At 35.6% G+C, this 22,461-nt stretch overlaps 1 protein-coding gene across 4 annotated transcripts in view; it reads left to right on the forward strand.

The window, feature by feature from the left end:
* The window catches only part of USP9X (ubiquitin specific peptidase 9 X-linked), a gene marked incomplete at both ends in the record, with an annotated part of 89,626 nt that overhangs the window by 11,642 nt on the left and 55,523 nt on the right, over positions 1 to 22,461 (forward strand). For 2 of the 4 annotated variants that reach the window (XM_084258625.1, XM_084258627.1), the window contains 9 exons: positions 1,039 to 1,257; positions 4,653 to 4,768; positions 4,963 to 5,214; positions 5,291 to 5,429; positions 5,889 to 6,041; positions 7,992 to 8,096; positions 11,924 to 12,130; positions 13,900 to 14,036; positions 16,073 to 16,221. In XM_084258625.1, the coding sequence (XP_084114751.1) occupies positions 1,039 to 1,257; positions 4,653 to 4,768; positions 4,963 to 5,214; positions 5,291 to 5,429; positions 5,889 to 6,041; positions 7,992 to 8,096; positions 11,924 to 12,130; positions 13,900 to 14,036; positions 16,073 to 16,221 (1,477 nt within the window). The remainder of the gene's footprint in view (positions 1 to 1,038; positions 1,258 to 4,652; positions 4,769 to 4,962; positions 5,215 to 5,290; positions 5,430 to 5,888; positions 6,042 to 7,991; positions 8,097 to 11,923; positions 12,131 to 13,899; positions 14,037 to 16,072; positions 16,222 to 22,461) is intronic. The other 2 variants (XM_084258626.1, XM_084258628.1) reach the window with 1 other exon arrangement.

Here is a 22,461-nt window from a genome sequence, read left to right on the forward strand (position 1 = left end):
GTGAAGATCACCACTGTCTTAATTACTGCAAAGAAAAACACCCAGGGTTAATGCAGAGAAATACAGTTTTCACAGAGAGAGACAGCAAAGAAATATGCATGTCTTGGCATCTGATAGAGTGAGAAAGAAAATAAATTTACTGAAAATTTAAATGAAATGCCAGTATTCAGTGTTTTAGTCTGAATTCAAATTATACATGTGATACCCAAAAATCCTCAGATGGAGAAATTAAAGTGGTCTCAGGTTGTTGGTGATCTCAAATGACTGGCAGAAGCAAATAAATCTTCCAAACATTCAGTCTAAGAATATATGTTAGACTTTGATTTTAAGATACAGTCATATTCCAGAGATCTGGAATGTAGAAAATGTACAGACTAGATTGACAAAATTTTATCATTATTTCAAGTCTCAGTTCCTAGTTTATATTATGAAAATGGTCATAGATTGTGAAGTAGATATTTCTGTGTACCATGAGCCATTTTGCAAATGTAATTATAGTATAAAATTCCAACATTGTCTGATTTAGCAAGCAAAACTAAATTTAGAAATGGAAACTTTCAAAAGTTGTGTCAGACTTATGCATTGAGGCTTTGATAACAATTGATAACAATTGATACATTATTCAGATTTTAGAATTGCTGTCTCTAGTGTACATACTCCAAAGAGAAAACAATGATAGTTTTAGTTTGCATCTTGTCTGTGGATATAGAGCAGAACCTGCATTATTTTGTGAACCATTGCAAATGTCTTTTGAAAGTAGGTATTATATAAATAAGTAGAGTAAATGCTGATTTCTCTTTTTTGATGTCAGTACAAATGACTTTTGAAAGTAGGCAATACATAAATAAGTAGAGAAATGCTGATTTGTCTTTTTTGATGTCAGTTTGATCTTAGTTTTAGTGAGATTACACATAATTGAAATGACCAGTATGGTGGAACGGGAAAATTATTACTAATACATAATTAATGGGAAGATATTTCTCTTTGGAGTTGCAATATTTTGATCTTAAAATTCACCTTTCCCCCCTTATATAACAGAGGTGTATTATCAACAATACTCATCGCCTGGTGGAGCTGTGTGTGGCCAAGTTGTCCCAGGACTGGTTTCCACTTCTAGAACTTCTTTCCATGGCCTTAAATCCTCATTGCAAATTCCATATCTACAATGGTACACGTCCATGCGAATCTGTTTCTTCAAGTGTTCAGTTGCCTGAAGATGAACTGTTTGCTCGTTCGCCAGACCCGCGATCACCAAAAGTATGTTGGTTTATTTTCAAAATTAAATATTACAATTGTTTTGCTCTACTGCATGATTTTAGACGATATCCTGTCAACATGGGGAAGAGTAATTTCATTTTTTTTTTTTTAAAGATTTATTTATTTATTTATACAAGCACTGGGTACAGTCAGAAGCACGGGAGGGTGAGAGAATTCACCAGAGCCAGAGCAGGGAGCAGAGCAGGCAGAAGGACTGAAGTACACTGCTGCGGGGAGCAGCGGGCGGCAGGAGAGGTCTGCGCTCCATGTGGGGCCCTCCTCCGGTGGCTGGGGAGCAGCCGGGGATCGAACCTGTGCTGCAGAGGCCGCGGGCAGCCTCGCAATCCAGTGCTCAACCGCTGCGCCACCAAGGAGGCCTCATTTATTTATTAAAGATTTATTTATTCATTTATTTATACAAGCACTAGGTACAGTCAGAAGCGTGAGAGGGTGAGAGAATTCACCAGAGCCAGAGTGGGGAACAGAACAGGCAGACCTGATGAAATACACTGCTGAGGGGAGCAGCGGGCGCGGCAGGAGAGGTCTGTCACGCCATGTGGGACCCTTGCTGGAGGCAGGGATCGAACTGGTGCTGCAGAGGCTGTGCACAGCTTCGCAGCCCAGCGCTCGACCGCTGTGCCACCAGGGGAGGCCCAGCCTCATTTTATTCTTAAGGGGATGCTCCATTATTTTTTGTTGTAGATTTTGTTTAGCTCTGTTGAAGTTTAATTAACAAAAAAATTTTTTTAAAGCTTTCTCCATGTGTAGTTAGTCCTCATTGCCTTTTGAGAAATAGTCATAATTTAGGGCCTCCCCTAGTGGCCTAGCGGTTGAGCGCTGGGCTGGGAAGCTTCCCGCAGCCTCTGCAGCGCCGGTTCGATCCCCGGCCACCAGCGAGGGTCCCACATGGCGCGCAGACCTCTCCTGCTGCCTGCTGTTCCCCCCTCAGCAATATATTTCGTCTGTCTGCCTGTTCTGTTCCCCGCTCTGGCTCTGGTGAATTCTCTCACTCTCCCGCGCTTCTGACTGTACCCAGTGCTTGTATAAATAAATAAATCATCTTTAAAAAAAAAGGAAATAGTCATAATTTAATTTAGTGTGAAACCATTTTTTCCTTTTAAATAAGAGTGGATTAGGAGATTCCTTCTTTGACCAAAGCCATGATAGTTTTAGACATTCTAAGACTTTCACATAAAAATCCAGTATATCCTATAAATAATAAGTCATAAAAGTAAAATTATAAAAATTATAAATGAAAGCAGAATAGTAAATTTAGAAAATTAAGTCTGTATATTTTATATATGTGTAAAAGTTCTCCAGAGTAAATTTCCTAAAACATTGTAAACAGAGTATACACTTTTAAAAATGTATCCCTAAAGTATACTTTTCATAAATAATAATTAACAATACAGGTTTTAAAACTTAGAATTTTGAGAGATCCTTTTAATATTGTAGCCCTTCTAAAAAGATAGGGCCAGCCAGGAAACTTTGAATTTATGCACATAATGAATGCTTGGTTTATTCTGTTAAAAGCTAAAGTTATTAAAATGTGGGCCTCCCTGGTGGCGCAAGGGGTTAAGCACCGCACGGTGAAGCTGTCTGCAGCCTCTGCAGCTCAGTTCGATCCCGCACTGGCCAGGGAACTAACCCACATGGCCCAGCAGACCTCTCCTGTCTCGCCTGCTACTCCCCTCAGCAGTGTATTTCAGTCAGTCTGCCTGTTCTGCTCCCCACTCTGTCTCTGGTGAATCCTCTCAACCCCCACACCTCTGTGCACCCCAGGTCTTGTATGCATAAATAAATCTTAAAAAAAAAATGTGTTGAACTTATATTAAAACTGAGATTTTCTAGGGTTTGTATTGTTGCCACTTAACAGCTTATTTTTGCTTACATAAATCAAATTTATATCTAAATAATGGAAACCTAAGTTTTTTATATATATGTATATTTTATTTATTTTTGCTCTAGAGCTCAATCTGTAAGCGGCTCTGAGGGAACAACTTGATTTAAGATGCCTTCTGTTGAAGACATTTATATATCTTTCTTTGAAGCCTAGTTCTTCTTGAATATTACTAGTTATCGAGTATTCCTGATTGCTTAAATGTATATTGCAACTAAAAACATGGGAGATTAGCTTTAGCCTAATTCTTTACTTTTTGCACATATACAATTTTTCAATATATTGTATATAACTTGAATACACCAGCCTCTAATAGTCTCATTCCAGTTATTGGAAAAATAAAAATATACAATAAGTAAGTACTTTCCTATGGTTACTGGAAAGGCAAAAGGGAGGGACCAGGTGAACAAAGTATTCAGGTTTTTAAATATTTTGAATTTACTTTGTCAGACCAAATAAAAAGGAAGGAAAGTGCTATAATGGACTCATATAATATAGTAGTTGATTTATTTGAATAATTAATTTAGATTCTTATAAAATTATATCACCCTTAGTTAGCATGTTGTCTCTTTAAGGCAGTTACCTTTTATTTAGTATTTTTCCTTTGTCTATGACATGCTTTTTATTTTCAAATAACTGTAGAAGTTATTTTTGCTTAAGGCTTAGAGAAGTCCCTCCCCCACCCCCCCTCATTCTTTTTCTTGATGGCTTCTAAAGTGTAGACTTTTAAAAGGAGGTAAGGTATTAATATTTAAATACATTGTATCCTTACAGCAAATAACTTCAATTTATTTCAAGTTATGGCATATAGGCATGGTTTTAACTACACAAACCATTGCCTGTTCCAACTACACTGTATTTTGAGTTACTGCTATCCTTTGGGGAATAGTTTAAATAATCTCTACTATCGTTATTGAGATACTTTTTGGATCAGAACTGGTTGTATTCATATACCTCTGCAAAAGTATCCACCATAATATTCTAGTTAGGGCATAACAGATATTAATACCTGGAATTAGTTTTTAATTGATAGCTCACTCTCAGGCTTTAAGATTATTGTATTTGTAGAGATTATTTAGTTATTTGCAACTATAGCAAAAGATGAATTCAAAGTGTCTTAGGTTACCAAATGTCTTCAAAAGCATGTCTCCTCTCCCCCCCCCCCCATTTTTTTAAAATGTATTTTAAAATGTATTTTCGATAGCAAGGTATTCTCATGACGGTGGTGATCTTTGAAATAGAAACATGGCTTCTAATTTCTGTTCACCAGCTGTGTTGGAACAAACGGTGATTTGCTAGTGATTTGTACTGCTACTTGAGTCTTTTTTTTATTTCTCCAATGGGATTGCTATGAGGAGTGCAGTAGTTTAAGGTTTTTTAAAAGGTGGTTTGCCATAGTTTTGTTACGTTTCCTATTTAAAATACGTTTGAACGAGAAATGACCTCAGTGTTATTTTTCTCTAGGAAGTTAATTTTTTCATTTACTGTTTTACAGGGATGGCTGGTGGATCTTCTCAACAAATTTGGCGCATTAACTGGGTTCCAGATTTTGCATGATCGTTTTATTAGTGGAACAGCATTAAATGTTCAAATCATTGCAGCCCTTATTAAGTAAGTTATGTTATAAAAAGGATATTAAGTGCACTATTGATTTTGCTGTTTTATTGCTTGATACAAATTGAGGGTTTATTCAGATTGGTTTCCTCTTAAAGTGGTAACCTGAATTTTTTTCTTTAATTACATATTCTGAGTTCAGTTCTAGGTGATAGTAAGAAATTATTACAAGAATTTTTGTTTTATTTCAGACCATTTGGACAGTGCTATGAATTTCTTACTCTCCACACGGTGAAGAAGTACTTTCTTCCAGTGATAGAAATGGTTCCTCAGTTTTTAGAAAATTTAACTGATGAAGAACTGAAAAAAGAAGCAAAGAATGAAGCCAAAAATGATGCCCTTTCGATGATTATTAAGTCTTTGAAGAATTTAGCTTCAAGGGTTCCGGGACAAGAAGAAACTGTAAAAAATTTAGAAATATTTAGGTTAAAAATGATACTTAGGTAAGATATTTACCTCTTTAAGCAAGCATTTCTATGAATGTTTAAAAGCATACTTAATACTGAATTTCTCTTATAGATTATTGCAGATTTCTTCTTTCAATGGAAAGATGAATGCACTGAATGAAGTTAATAAGGTGATATCTAGTGTATCATACTATACCCATCGTCATGGTAACCCTGAGGAGGAAGAGTGGCTCACAGCTGAACGAATGGCAGTAAGTTTGTTGATTATTCAACGAAAAAAAATTCACCGAAAGCGAAAATTAGAATACTGCTATGGATAGTTAGTAATATTGACATTTTAATAAAGATCTTGAAATTGGGAGGTGTTTGGATTGATTCATGACTGGTCATTGTGTGAACTTTTGTAATTACAATTTATTTGGTAGTGAGAAGCCCATCAAAATTGCTATATTAAATACTAATGTTTGAATAAATGCTGGAGTAGAGTCTTATTAATGAATGCATTATTTCTTATTCATGAAAACATTTCTGTATATTCAAAAATTGAGTTCCATCAAATTGTTCTGATTTTTCATAAGAATATATTACATTAGTATTTTACATTTTAACTCCATCAGTACTGTTTAACATTGTGAACAATACTTTATTTTATATATGTATTTTCAAGAACTTCTTTTAATTTCTGCTTTGAAACAAATGTTTGAATTTAGGAATGGATACAGCAAAACAATATTTTATCCATAGTCCTGAGAGATAGCCTTCATCAACCACAGTATGTAGAAAAGCTAGAGAAGATTCTTCGTTTTGTCATCAAAGAAAAGGCTCTGACCTTACAAGATCTTGACAATATCTGGGCAGCACAGGTAAGGAATTTAAGATGTGACTATTCAGTTTTTTAAAAGAAAGATACTAACAAAGAAATAGACTAGTTACCATGAAACCCAGAGCCTAAATTGATTCACACTTAGTATGTTTAAATGCTAGTTATTTACAGAAATCTGTCAGGAATCTTTTCGAAATAGCCAGTAATATTTTTGGAACAATTCTATCATTTGGGGAAGGTGGGCATTTTGTTTGTAATTTTCTTTGATGTTCAACACTGTACTTGATTTAGGGGAGTAGGTTCACATTCAGTGTGAACACCACCCCTACCTTCAGTCACCCATGGGATCCATCTTCCCTTTCTTCCCACTGCTACCCTCCCATTTGAACAGCCTTAATTCTGTAGTCATATTTTGGTTTACTTTTGTTGGTTCCTTTGTTTTTTTTACCCCTTTTCTCTTTAGTCCACAAATAAGTGAATCATCCTGAATTTGTCTTTGTCCTTCTGATTTATTTCATTTAGCACAATCTCTACCAATTCCATCCATGCTATCACAAGTGGCCAGAACTCATCTTTTTTTTTTAATAGCTGGGTGGTATTCCATTGTGTGTATTAACACATCTTAATCCACTGCTCTGTTGATGCGCATTGAGGTTGTTTCCATAACTTGGCTGTTAATAGTGCTGTATCAAACACAAGCTTGCGTATATCCCTTTGAATTAGTGATTTAGTGTTCTTCAGGTAGATAACTAGAAGTGGAGTTGCTGTATTATATAGTAGATCTATTTTTACTGATTTTTGAGAAACCCGCATATAGTTTTCCATAGGGGCTGGTCCAGTCTACTTTCCCACCAGCTGTGTACGTGCGTTGTTTTTCTCCACACCCTCACTAACATTTGTTTCTGGGTTTTTTTTTTTTTGGGCGGATGGGGGTCGTTCAATTTTTCATGTGAGCCATTCTCACTGGAGTGAGAAGGCGATGGTATCTCTTTCTGGTTTTAATTTGCATTTCCCTGAGTTGGTAATTTTAAATAAGAAGTATACTGTAAAGTAATAAGGAATGTCTACTGAAAGAGTTAAATACCTATAATGTTTTCTTTATAAAATTAATAAAGAAATCCCCAGTGTAAGGAGGTTCATGTGATTATAAATAATGAGATTATGTATAAGGGCCTGTAATAATCCAAAGGATTTATAGCTTTTCAGAAGATAAAAGTAAGTTTTTTCATTTCAGAGCTATAACCTATAATGATTCCTTCAATTTATCTTTATGACAAGTTTATACTCATGGATCATATGGAAAGTATTGTTGAATTCTAGAATATGTAGTGCTTTTTTTTGTGTGTGTGTGTCTAAAAACCAAGAATGGGTTCAGTTTTTGCATTTGAGTGCGTACAGTTCTGATTTTTGAAAAACAAATCCATTAGTGCGCCTTAATTTTTCTCCTACTTGCAATGTTAAAATGGGTACGTAAAATTCAAAAAACTGTAATAGTCTTTTTTTTTTTAAGATTTATTTTTATTTATTTATACAAGCACTGGGTATAGTCAGAAGTGCAGGAGGGTGAGAGAATTCACCAGAGCCAGAGCGGGGAGCAGAGCAGGCAGAAGGACGGAAGCACAGTGCTGAGGGGAGCAGCGGGTGGCAGGAGGGGTCTGCGTGCCATGTGGGACCCTCCTCCGGTGGCCGGGGAGCAGCCTCGGATAAAACCGGTGCTGCGGAGGCTGCTGGCAGCTTCGCAACCCAGCTCTCAACTGCTCTGCCACCTGGGAGGCCCAACTGTAATAAAGTGTCTTACATGAATTCCTAAAGTGGTCATTAACCATGTATATCAAGTTTAGTTGTCAACTTTTACGTGATACTTGAAAAGCACTTAAAAGATGGAGAAGAGAATATTTTATTATTGTCATCAGGCAGTATTCAGTAGTTATCTGCTGTTCAAATTTCAGGATGCTATGATGTTCTTTGTTTTTGTTTGGTTTTTCAACAGGCAGGGAAACATGAAGCCATTGTGAAGAATGTACATGACCTACTGGCAAAGTTGGCGTGGGATTTTTCTCCTGAACAACTTGATCATCTTTTTGATTGCTTTAAGGTAATAGATTCCAGTAAAGTATTTCTATTTCATTTTAAATGGCATTAATTCATTACATGTTAGTTCCTCTTAGCCAGTAATACTTAATAGAAATTATTAAACATTGTTTTTGTTTGAAGGAATTTGCCATTGTTTTCTTTTCCAATGAGAACTTGATGTCCATTTTTAGAATAACCCTCATAAAGGGATTTTTCCCCCCCAAAATTCATGTTGTTACTCTTCGAGTTTCTTATACCTAGCTGTTTTATTTTTATTACAGATTCAAGTAAACTGTAGGGACACAGCTAAGATGAGTAAGACTCCAATTAAAACTAAGGGTCCATACATAGCAAGGGAATGCCAATACCTTGGTATCCTGGGGGGTGGTATGCACAGGCAAAATGGAAATATCCATAAGGTAACCCGTGAGCCCCTACAATCATCTGCATAGGTGCCATTATTATTTTTTAGACACAGGGATCTCTCTCCAGTTGCTAGCATCAGGTTTATAAAAGCTAAATAATGGGTAAATTTGTATATAAAGGACATAAAACCATATGGCATTGCTTACAAGTTAGCATTCTGTTAAATGGCATTACATCATGAAGGTAATCTTACTGGAAAAAAAAAAGCAAAACAATGTGCTGCCTAGTAGTGGGAACATAAGTTACTACAACCACTTTGAAAAACAGTTCGGTATTTCTAGAAAATGGTAAGATTCTCATGCCTCATCAGTTTTACTTCTGAATATATTCTGCAAAGAAACTCATGCATGTGTATACCAGGAAACATTTTCAACAGTATTAGCACAATTATTAGTAATAGAAAAAGTGCTATATGGATTGCATTAGTATAATCTTCAGAAATAGGCCCAACTATTTTCTGAAGTGCTGCTCACCATGTGTTATTTTCAACTGAATAGTCCAGACAGGTATTTTCATTATGTACTGTAGTAATGGTATGTATTTGGACCTTTCTTCATGTGTATATCACAACATTCAAAATTTTAAAATACTAATTACTTCTACCCTAAAATTCGTGTGAATTTTGCGCACATTAAAGTTGTATGTACATCACTGCTTTACAGAAAATTTCAATTGAGAGGAACAAAGCTTTGAGTGACTTTTATGTTTTGTTTTTTATTTTATACATAAAAACTTTTTTTTCCATTTGTCTATTGAAGTGCATCAAAAGCAGTTGAGGAAATAATAGTTTGTTATCATGGGGACTCTAAGGTTATTTGCCATTACTTTATAATCTGGAGATGACTTCTTAAATGCTGTTGCGGGACCAATGATGGGAGAAAGCAAGCGAGGCCATTTGTTGTCCTCTTCTAAGGATGGTCAAAATACAATAGTCTATAAAAATCCATTATCTAACCATCCTTTGTTCTCCTTTGTCTTAGTTGATGGGTTTTGAGCACTTGTCACTTGGTTACAAGCACTATATTTGAAAGTGTTGATAAATCTAGCAATTCTTAGGGAATGTATTCTAACTGTCTACCAAAGGTGATTCAGAGGAAACATCAAATCCAGGTCACTTTGGTGTTTTTTTATATAGACTACAATCAAATGATTGCAACTTTATTAAACGTTTTTTAATGTTACTTGCTTCATCTGATTTTAAATGTTTGAGTCTTTATTCTTCAAAGTGGTTATACCAATTTACAGTCCCATCAAGAGTTACACATCCTTGCCATCACTTGCTTTTGTTAGAATTCTGGATTTTTGACAATCTGTGTGTGTAAAATGGGACCCATTGTGGTATTGGTTTTTATTTCTTTTTTTTTTTTTCTTCTTTTCTCTCTCTCTTTTTTTTTTTAAGATTTATTTATTTATTTATACAAGCACTGGGTACAGTCAGAAGCGCGGGAGGGTGAGAGAATTCACCAGAGCCAGAGCGGGGAGCAGAGCAGGCAGAAGGACCAAAGTACACTGCTGAGGGGAGCAGCAGGCGGCAGGAGAGGTCTGGGCGCCATGTGGGACCCTCCTCTGGTGGCCGGGGAGCAGCCGGGGATCGAACTGGAGCTGCAGAGGCCGCGGGCAGCCTCGCAACCCAGCGCTCAACCGCTGGGCCACCGGGGAGGCCCGGTTTTTATTTCTTTGATCACTAATGAGGTTTAATGTCTTTTCATATTAATCAGTTCAAGGGTTGCAGATTCTTGTCGTTTGTGGTTGTCCTTTTACTTTGTGGTGGCTTTGGAAGAACTTTTTTTTTTTTAAAGATTAATACTGTACACGCTGTAAAGAAGTATTTACATGTGCATATAAAGTAAATTTAAAACTATTGTAGAGAGATCAAATACTTAAGTGTTAAAAAAAAAAAAGAACAATAAAAACCTTGCAAGAAAATGTAGGTGATCACTGCATGTGCAGTCTAGGGCAGATACTCTTAGTTGACTTCCCCCTTTCATATGTACAGTTAACCGTTGCACAACATAGGTTTGAACTATGTGAGTGCACTTATGTAGATTTCCACATTCAGGGATTCAGGCAATTTGATATGTATATGGAACTAGAATATGAATTACACTCAGATTTTTGACTATATGGGATCAGTACATCTAACCTCCAAGTTAATCAAGGAAAAACTCTTAATTATTATAGTAAATATCCCTTAAAATATGAATATGAAAAAAAAAATTCACAGCCTCATTATGAGACCTTAGAGTTACAGTTCCTTATTTTCCTTCAAATAGTGTTAAAAATTCCAATTATTTCAGATTATGTTATTTTTGAAGTTTGATGAAATCAGAACCACACTTCACAATTTGTTGCATGTATCTTTTATATCTCATTGAATCTATAATTTTTCCCCTTTTTCTGTCCTTAGAATTTGTTGGAGAAGCTGGATTCATTATTGCTTTGGTATATAGATCAATAGTGTAATTGAGGCTTGGTCTTTCTCCCCCCCCCCCCCCCCCTTCCTTAGAATGCATCATGGGTGCTAATGTATGCCCTTCTCTTGGGAGGCAAATAATGCCTGGTTGTCTCTTACTATGATCTTAGCCAGATGTTTTTAATTACATTATAATCTGCAATATCTTTCCAGTCTTATATCCTTAGCCATTTCCGTATTCCTTTCATAATTTCCAAGGAGGAATTAGAAATACGCACTCCTGTTGTCTTCCAAGACACCCCATGTTCATCACATAATAAATGTTTGTAGATCATCATTCTTTAATCATTCTTACATTGCTTGCTATTAGGTTCATTTTACCATTTCCATTTTAGAGTTTTTAGATGAGTAGTCTGTTTTCTAAATTAAAATAGCATTGTATCATTTCTGTATAAGTTAGAAATTATTCCTAGTTGCTAACAGACTTTGTTACAGTTTTGTTTTCAAATTATATAATACCCAGTGCTCTATAAGTGTGTTTTGTTCTTCATTCTGGAAATCTTTGTTCAGTTGTCCTTCCCATCTTTTAATACAAATTTAAAATTACAAATAGACTAAATCTAAGGTGGTTGTTCTTAGCCACTTGGGGGTTGGGGATTATAGTGCCAATATTTGGAGACATTTTACACTGTCAAAGCAGGGGAGAGGAGTTGCTATTAGCTTCTATTGGGTAAGAGAAGAAATTCAAACGAATTTTCCAGCCCAGAATGTCAGTACTGAGGTTTAAAAATCCTGATCTGTGGTATTAATTGTAAAGAGAGGTGTATGTCTATTTTTTTTTTTTAATTCTGGAGTTTATTTGCTCTATAAATAATGTTTTCTTTCTTGGATATCACTTGAATAATTTTGTGCTATGTTGTTTCTGATGAATGTAGTTAAATTCAATGACAGTTTGAGCAATGACAACTAAATGGATGTTGTTTTCATGCTATTTAAAATGCTTTTTCTAGGCTAGCTGGACAAATGCAAGTAAAAAGCAACGTGAAAAGCTACTTGAGCTGATACGTCGTCTTGCAGAAGATGATAAAGATGGCGTGATGGCACACAAAGTGTTGAACCTCCTGTGGAATCTAGCCCACAGTGATGATGTGCCTGTAGACATCATGGACCTGGCACTCAGTGCCCACATAAAAATACTTGATTATAGTTGCTCCCAGGTAAGGGCTTACTGGTGCTCATGTTTTCTTGACCCTTTGTTTCACTGAAGCTGACTTAATTACAAGGTGGTTTCAGGTTATTCTGACACTTAATTTTTAAGAGATTTTCAAGAATTGACTTTATTAATATGTCTGCTTAGCTCTCTAAGTGAAAGTTTTGTGTATCTGCAAAGCATTTCAGTCTTTATGAAAGACAATATTAAAGAAATAGATTATATACTGGTAAAACTAGCAAATGCATGGCAGTATAAGACCAGTTTCACATACTTCATGAAATAATATAGCCATTAGGGCATTAGAGGTGAGAAATTAGATAGGGTTTTGTTTCCTCATAGAGAAGTTAACAAAAATTAATAGAATTTACTACACAGTAAAACATTGGGTGCCTTCACTATGCCTGAATCACACAACTTCCCTGTATTCTAATTTTTGTAGCATAAGTTTCTTTTAACATATGGGGAAATGAATATCATTATGTAATTGCCTACTAGTTAAAACTATTTCCTACCCATAAACTGAAACTTAGGTAACAACTGAAAAAAAAATAAGATCAAATAGGTTTATCTGATTCAGGTGTTGACTCAGTTTTTGACTATAATTGTGACAGTTCTGTAAATTCATTCACTTTATCAAATAGTTTTAAGAACTTTAAAATTATTCCATTGAAAGGAGACACAGAATCATTTGAATTTAAAAATTCATTAGGTACAAAAACCTGCATTTCTGATTACTATTGATTTTAGGGGAAAGGGGCTTAGTAAAAAATACAGAAGAAAAATACCATATTTGAAATGCTGTTGAGTTTGTAACATTCTTAATTTTTAACTTCTTCTGTCTGTTACTATCCCTTTCTTTGTGTAAGTGTTTCACTTTTTTGACTTTTGGTAGTAATTGTGAAATAAAAACATAAAGCAGAGTTTTTATTTTTTATTTTTTTGCATTTTCTTTTATTTTTAATTTTCTTACATCGTTGTTTATTTTTGTACAGTATTGGATTTCTCCCCAATGTAGTCCCTGTAAATCCCTCACCACCACATCACTTGTGAATGATCACCATGGTCCCTTGCACTCTTTCCACCCCTATTTTGATCCCTTTTCTTCCTCCTCCTCTGTCTTAAGCCTCAGATTTCTAGTTGCCTACAACTTTTGTCTTTTTTAAAAAAAAATCCTTTCTTTGGTTTCCCTATATTCCTTCTATAGGTGATATATCTGATATTTTTCTTTTTCCTTCTTACTTATGTCACTAAGCATAATCCCTTCTAGCTCCATCCATGTTGCTGTGAATGGCATGAGTTCATCTTTTTTAATTGCAGAGTAGTAGTATTCCTTTTTGTATATATACACCACATCTTCTTGATCCACTCATCTGTTTTTGTGCATTTAGATTATTTCCATATCTTACCTATTGTAAATAGTGCTGTAATGAATATATGAGTGCAGGTTTCCTTTTGAATTAATGTTTTTGTGTCCTTTGGGTAGATTCTAGGAGTGGAATTGCTGGGTCATATACGGTAGATCTATTTTTAATAATTTGATGGTCCTCCACACAACTTTCCTTCCATAGTGGTTGGACCAATTTGCATTCCCACCAGCAATGTAAGAGGGTTCTTATCACTTTTTTTTAAAAATTAAACTCTTTACTGCAGTTAAACATAATGTTTGTAATGCTTATCTTACAACAAAAGCTCTATTTTGTAATTTTGAAAACATTTGACGTAGAATTCTCCTGAGTATTGACCTATATAAAACATTGACGTTGTTTGTTTAAGGACCGTGATACACAAAAGATCCAGTGGATAGATCGCTTTATAGAAGAACTTCGCACAAATGACAAATGGGTAATTCCTGCTCTGAAACAAATTAGAGAAATTTGTAGTTTGTTTGGTGAAGCACCTCAAAATTTGAGGTAAGGTTTTTCACAGAAAACTTCAGTATTTATTCATGTATTTTGTTAAAAAGAAATAACATATCAGTTGGTAAAAACAAATTACAAAATAATAATGGAGTGAAAGGATAGTAAGGGTTTAATTTGAAACAAAAGGTTCCTTTGTCATATCCACCTCCTTGATATTATTGATGAGGAAGCAAATCAGAATTAAGAAATAGGTATCACCACCAAGTTGGTAATACTGCCTTTAGATTTCTTGATTTACACTTGTCTATTATTTCCAGTTAATATGCCAGCCAATTTCATGGCATATATTGTATTTATTAATTTTAGGCTTCCTTACATTTTATGTTTCCTAGTTTATTTCCATCTTTGCCCAATATCTACCTTTATCCCTATTATATATTTTTTATAGAACTTACTGTTTCCTTAATTAGTTCGTTTTGAAATAGTTAATGTTTTCCTGCCTTTGAAGTCATACTACATTTTGTTTTCAAAGGAAAATAGGCTTATTGTCTGGTTAATTTTTAAATTTTGTTTTTAAGATTATACTGATAATGTTCAGATGGTAGTAGATGACAAGATACAGTTTTAAAATTTTTTCTGATTTTAGGTAAATAACTATCTTTATATTATCCTACACGCCAGATTCTAGTTACTGGAATAATTTGTCCTTGTGTTTTCTGATTGTAAGAGTTGGAACTGATAATCTATAAAGGAAGAATATTGTGGACAGAATGAGTGCTGACTGTAGTTTAAAGAATAATCACAATGGAATCAGGATTCCTAAATGTGATGAACCTTATTCCTATAGATTCTCTTACTAGAGAAATGTGTGTGTGTGTGTGTGTGTGTGTGTGTGTGTGTGTGTGTTAAATCCAATGATTGCCAAGATTTTTGAAGTTTAAATTATTATGGTTATGGGTAAGACAAAGTAGAAATGGCCTTGTATATTTTCATTATTGACAGACTTTGTCTCTTTCACTTCAAAATCTAGAAAAATAATACGAAATTCAAAAAGCTATAGAAGTTAATGGTGAAGTAAAATACAGCTTGTTAACAGTAAAATTTTTTGAGGGGACATATTAATTGTTTGGCTCACTGTACATTTAATGCCTTTTGGCCTTTCTCAAATGAATTCTGTTGTCTGTTGCAGAAAAACAAAAGTTTACATATTCTCCCAAGTGATAGTGGTTTCATCTCTATTAGAATAGTAATGGCTACTATAGTTTATAGGTTTTAACAAAGGTGACAAAGTAGGTTGAAAAGGAACTGAATTTGTCTTTCTGGTGATACCCATGGGCAAAGTTGGCTACAGACTTAGTGTTCCAGAGTATACCTTGAATGGCTACTAAATATTTTATTTGGTTATTTTTTTTTAAATTATAATTACAGATTAATATGTGGTGCTTATCTTGAAAGGAATGTTTCTTAAAATTCTGGAAATGATCATGTAAACCTTAGTACTTTGGTAGTGCTAAAATATAATAGTAGAAATCGGTCACTTAAGGAGACTCGCATGGTGTGAAATTGTAGAATAGTAGTGCATACGTTTTATGTAAAATACTAAAAATGGAATTCATGTCTTCCATAGTGGTTCTCCCTTTATCTATGGTGGTGGGGTTGGTTATGATCCCCAGTAAATGCCTGAAACTGCTGATAGTACCTGAGGCCTTTATACACTGTTTTTTTTCCTATACATATATTTGATAAAGTTTAATTCATAAATCATGCACAGTAAAAGATTAACAACACCAAATAATAATATAGAACATTTGTAACAATATACTGTAATAAAAATTAATGTGACTTGTCTCTCAAAGTATCTTGTATGTTGATTGTGAAAAGTGAGTGGGGACTACTATTATTTTTTGAGGTATTGATGATTATCTTTGAACTTGCTTGATACTGTCATTAAAGGAAGTAAATATCCAGAAGTTGAATTCTATTAAGAAGAAAACAGTTAAAGATTTTTAAGTTAGTAGCTATGAATTTAGATTGTTATGAACGCTTTTGATTATTGCAGAGTTTAATTTCCTAATTATATTGTTAAGTTCTTCTCGTTTCAGTCAAACTCAGCGAAGTCCCCATGTATTTTACCGCCATGATTTAATCAATCAACTTCAGCACAATCATGCCCTAGTTACTTTGGTAGCAGAAAACCTTGCGACATATATGGAAAGCATGAGACTGTATGCTAGAGGTATGTATCCTAAGCTAGCAGAATTATGAGAAATAAGAGCAACTTTTCTTCCTAGCATTTTTTAAAATTTTATATTAATTTCCTTAGATATAACAGCATTTGTATTTTAAAAGTTGCAAGATAATGGGTTTTGTAAATTGTGTTCCTTTATGGACTTCAGATTTATTCTCAACTCTATTGCACCCAAAACTCCAGGCCAGCATTTCAAGGAAGGCTCTTAGTGCTTGCCTTCCCCACTCTCCTTGTTATATTGATTTCTTTTTCTTTCTGCCTGGGAACTCTGCCTACCTGTTCTACAGTTGATTGTTACTTTTTTGGGTATGTACTTGACTCATTTTCAATCTTTGTTGCCTTGTCACCATCATCTTTATCTTTTCAAGATAATTTTTTTGTCTGTTGATAATGTAGTTATAACAACTACATTCTAGTTTTATAATCTAAGTCCATGTTTCATTAAGTGCTTCAGACTTTATGGAAGTTTCCTGTGGCTTCAACAGCCAGTTTTTAAGTGCCTGTATCTGTGGTGCTCTACTAATGCTCTTTTGACCTCTGACAGTTGTGTCTGAGCATATGTTAAAGTACAGATGGGTTCGTAGTATAAAACTGCTGTCTTTTGCCAAATTCATAATCCCTCCACATCCCAAAAGCCACCTTGTAGGCTCAAGTTTGTTCCTATAGCTACAGACTAAAAATTTTAGACTGTATTACTAAGTGTTAAAGATAGAATTGAACTTAATGGTTTTTGAACATACTCCTCGTTTAGCATGGTAGAGTCCCATAGTATATATTGAAATTGAAGCTATTTCTAATACTCACTAAGATAAGGATTAGACTTTTGGAATTGTTGAATAAAGTTTCATGTTTCTAAAAATCACTAGATTTTTGCTGAACACACTTATAGACATACTTGAACAGTCAAGCAGTTCTTCAGATATCCCTACAGTTTATTGACTTTTAGCTCTTCCACTTACCATACCCTCTGGGCTAGCTTCTCCTACTTAAGCTGTAGATAGTAGAACTAGATAAACACCAGTCAATTAATAGGCACCCAGCATTGATCTTGCATCATTCAGCCCCAAGTTCCTTCTAATAACAGGGTGGGCAAACAGGGCAATATAAGTATGTGGCCATGTCTTTATGTTCTATACCAAATACAACCAAAATCTGAGAGAGACACACTAGAGATTTAGGTTCAGTTTAACATAACTCAGATTCTTTGTTATGAACTCATATTACTATTTCAAAGCCATCACAGATAGCCAGTTCAGGCTTTCCTCCCAAAATGGAGCCCTGTAAATCATATGTGCTTCATTGCCTATGTTTATTTTCTTAACCTGTATTTGGTATTTGATTTATTTCACTGTCATAGGCTAGAACCCTGCTATCTGAGCAGTCAGGAAATTGTGCCTATGTAGCTCCAGTTCCGTAGTGTTTGCTTCTGTTTCATTGTAGTCAAATTCTACATGAGTTACTGCATTATCTCAATTTCATGGTCACAAGAAATATTTTAGCCTTTAATTTCCCCTCACTGCTTTGTATCTCAACAAAGTAAAGGTGTGAATCTGCATAGATTGCCTAGATTCAAACACGTTAGTTATGTGACCTTGGGCAAGTTACTTATGGTAGTATAATGCCCAACACATTGTATGCTTGTGATTATTTATTACTATTGATACGTTCCCTTGCATTCATTGACACTGTACTTTTGGTTCCTCCTAACTTTGATACCTTTTCTTTCTCTATTACAGTTCTTTTCTTATTAATACTCATCAGTCGCAGATAATTAAATATAATGGGAAAGTAATTTTTTAAAGCTAAATTCTATTAGTATAAGTTTTACATAGCATTATCTAACTTCTGGTAATATAAACTACTGATTTTTAAAAATATCCACTTCTGAAATAAATTTTTTTTGCCTATGTGTAATAAGTATTTACATGGAAACCATTAGGTATAAAACATATTCAGCAGGGCCTCCCTTGGTGGCGCAGCGGTTGAGCGCTGGGCTGCGAGGCTGCCCACAGCCTCTGCAGCGCCGGTTCATTCCCCTGGCCGCCGGCGAGGGTCCCACCAAAAAAAAAAAAAAAAAAAAAAAAAAAATCAGAATAATGTCAGGCTTCCACAGCTACTGATGTTCTCGATTTCTGACAAGTATTTAACAAATATTATTTGTCCTGCCCATCATTATATCCACTAGCATCTTCAGCTTTGGGAAAACATTTCCTCAATACTGTGGTAAGGTCATTCCACCTCCTGTGTTAACACTATTTAGATAAAGTCATGAACTTGCTAAAATTTTATCCAGCATTTACTCAGTTGTTCTTAACTAGTAGTGCCTTCAGGCACAGATGCTTACAAAATCATTCATTTTACGTTTTTAAGTATAAACAACAGAGTTTAAGGCTTTCCTGTTTTCATTCAAGTTTTAGCTCATTAGTAGTGAGTATAGTCATTGACTTTGAACACTTAGTGAAAGTTTTGATTACTATTTTCCCTGGTTTCTAGATAAAATTGGATAACCTGTGTTCATTGTAGATCACATTTTTGCATTGTTCTCTAAAGAGTAACATTTCAAATTAGTCTCATGTCCAGAACAAGTAGATGTTAGGAACTTTTTTTTCCCCAAAAAATTTCTTCTGGAGTGTCATTCACCAACAGTGCTCCATTAGGATATCGATCTGGCCTAGACTTCCTCAGTATCTATGGTGTAATGGCTGTTTTCAAACCTGGCACAGGAAAGTGCAAGATGATCCTTGAAGATCTTATTCAAGAAAGTGCTCAAAGAATCACTTTCACATGTCAGAAAGACACAGAAAGTTGTATTTCACTGGCCAAAAGTCAGTCAAAATAAATAATGAAAATAAGCCTATTAAATAAAGTGCAAGCTCTTTAAGTATACACTGAAAGAAAGGAAAATACTAAGTAAAACATGTAGAACTCTCTTTACGCAATAAACAAAGAGATGAAGGTTTTAACTTCTGTGATGATTGGGAATAAGATGTATAGGAGAACTTTTCTGTTACAAAACAATCAACCATTTAAGTGGAGAAAATTACTTAGAAAAATAATCACTTCCAGTGTCTGGGAATTGTCTTAAGGGGTTACCACCAAAGGGAAATATTTATGCAAGGAAATCTATTAAACAGCAAGAGCATATGAGTTGCAACCTGTTCCCTCTCCTCACAGCTTGTGGTATAAGACTATAGTTCCTCCACTCCAGGAGTGATTGGAAATAGACCATTCATGCTACTTACTCCCTGGCTGAATGTGGGACAAAAACTCCTTGAACTGAAGGTAGCCTCCAGGCCATATACACATCCTATGGAACCTACTGGCATATCTTCCCCAATGGCAGAAGCTTTACTGCAGGCATGGCAGACTGAGAATACTGGTTCCCTGATTATCTCCATCCCAGCTTGCTCATAGGGTGAAGTTTATGTTGAGTGGCAATCTGAGAAAATCAAGAATATCACTCTTCACCAGCATCATTTGAGCAAGGGGTATCAGTCTCAAGAAACTCCCTGGTATGCTAATTCTAGTTCCTGAACAGAGAGGCAAGGGAAGAGTCAAACTGATTTTAAAAAAAAGATCGGCAGTTAGGCTTAAAGCAACTGATTTTATTTGGAACTGGAGCGTGCCATTCCTATCTTATCAAAACTGTTGGTTGGCTGTAGCTCCATGTAGTCGTCAACAAGTGAAACAACAGAGCAAACATGTTTAAAATCTAGAAAAGACAAACCCTCCTGGGATGACAACAGTGCATTAGGCTGCACCCATGCAGAAGCACTTAGAGCGAGATGTGCGACAAATTGAAAACATTCCTGGGAATACACTAAAACCCATCAACAAAAGCTAAAAACTTCACTGGCACAGGGCCTGAAAGCCAACTTCTGGTGCAACACGGGATGAACAATAGGCTACTCTGACCCAAGGGCAATTCCAAGGTAGCCAGTCTTAAAAACTGCATGAATATCTGGTAGTCTAGAAGACAGTATGCATGTCCAAGTCTGCGTCCTCTCTGGAGTGATTGGATCTTGAGAGCTTGTTTGGAGGTTCTAGCAGGGGAGCGCAGCTACTCGTATACCCTCGACTGAAGACTGGTCCGTCCCTATTCGGGGAAGGCCGTCCTCTTCGACCGAGCATGCAGCTTCGGGAGGGACGCACATGGAGCGGTGCGGGAGGAAGGGGACACCCGCCTAGCCAGCCAGATCAGCCGAATCAACCCTGGCGATCAATGGGGTGACAGATGTCGCAGCCAGATCGCCCTCATATCCACTCTCTGGAGTGATTGGAAAGAGAAAGGGAAAAATGTAGCCACAGGGCTAAAGCACAAACCTTTGGAACATTGTCCTTGACACAACCCATACGTAGCTATGCTAAAAGATAGAACCAGTGCATTTGACAGTAAATCAATAGAGATTATACATTCTGAAAAAGAATAAAGGATGGAGAAAAATGAGCAAAATCGTAGGCAAATACAGGACCCACAGCTAGTATTTAATGATGAGAGACTTGTTGTTTTCCTGCTAGAATCAGGAATGAGACCTGATAATCACTCATACTTGATATCCTACTGGAAAGTGTATCAAGGGCAACTAAGCAAGAAAAGGAAATAAAAGCCACACAAATCGGCAAAGGAATAAAACTACTCCATCACAGATAATACCATCTCTTATACAGAATGTCATGATGTCTCCAGTAAAATCTTTTAAAACTAAAAGTAACAATGAGTCAAGCTAGATTACAGGAATTTATAGTACAAAAAATAATTTGTATTGCAGATTAGCAGCGAACACATTGGAAATGAAGATTTTTCCATTTACAATAGCATTAAAAAAGATAAAAACACCTCAGAATAACTTTAACAAAAATACAAAGATAATACACTGAAAATTGTTGAAGTTAAGGATTTAAATCAGTGGAAAGAACCCATGTTCTTGGAAGAGAAGACTTAATACTGTTAAGATGGCGTTCGCAAGTTGAACACAGAGTTGCCAGTCTTTTTAAAATTCCTTTTTTTAAAATAGAAATTGACATGGTGATCCTGAAAATCATGGAAAGGCAAGAGACCTTACTAGCCAAAACAATCTTCATTAAAAAACAAGGTTGACTCACTCATAGTTACTGATTTCCAAACATTGTACAAAATAACACTAAATCAGGCAGTGTATAGTACAGACATAAGGATAGATTTATGTATCAGTGCATTATAATTACAGTGCAGAAATAAGCCGCCCTTTATCATTGATTTTTATAAGGGTGCCAAGACTATTGAATGGAGAAGAAATATTCTTTCATAAATATTGCTGGATATCCACATCTAAAAGAATGTACTTAGATCCCCCGCCTCACAACATTCATAAAGATTAAGAATGTACTTTAGATCCCCCGCCTCACAACATTCATAAGGATTAATTTAGAGTGGGGCCTCCCCGGCGGCGCAGTAGTTGAGCACTGGGCTGTGAAACTGCCCGCAACCTCGGCAGCACCGGTTCGATCCCTGGCCACTGGGTGAGGGTCCCACGTGGCGCGCAGACCTCTCCTGCCGTGCCCGCTGCTCCCCTCAGCAGTGTACTTCATCAATCTGCCTGTTCTGATCTCTGCTCTGGCTCTGGTGAATTCTCTCACCCTCCCCCGCTTCTGACTGTACTCAGTGCTTGTATAAATAAATAAATCTTAGAAAAAAGATTAACTTAGAGTGAATCATGAATGTAAAGATATAAGTAACATTCTTAAAAGAAGCATAAATACACGATGCCTTGGGTTAAGCAAAGCACAATTGTCGGGAACAAAAAAAGTTGTATATTATAAGACTAAATCAAAATTAAAAATTGAACTGCTGCAAACGATACCATCAAGAAAGTAAAAGAGCAGCCTTTTATCGGGAGAAAATACCTGCAAGTCATGTATCTGCTAAGGGACCTGTCCCCAAAAAATATAAAGAACTCTTGGAACTCAACAATGTAACAAGCCATTAAGAAATAGAGGATCTGAATAGACATTTTCCCCAAAGATACACACACGCTAATAGGTACATGAAAAGATTATCAATGGCATTGGTGTTACCAGGGAAATGGAAAGCAAGACTACACTGAGATAATACTTCACATTTACTAGGATGACAAAAAAATACTTCACATTTACTAGGATGACATTTACTAGGATGACAGTTCACACAACAGTTATCCAACCCAAAATGTCAATAGTGTGCTATTGAGAAACTTTGAGTTAGATAATTGT

Source organism: Talpa europaea (assembly GCF_964194135.1).
Source record: "Talpa europaea genome assembly, chromosome: X".
NCBI classification, from domain to species: domain Eukaryota; kingdom Metazoa; phylum Chordata; class Mammalia; order Eulipotyphla; family Talpidae; genus Talpa; species Talpa europaea.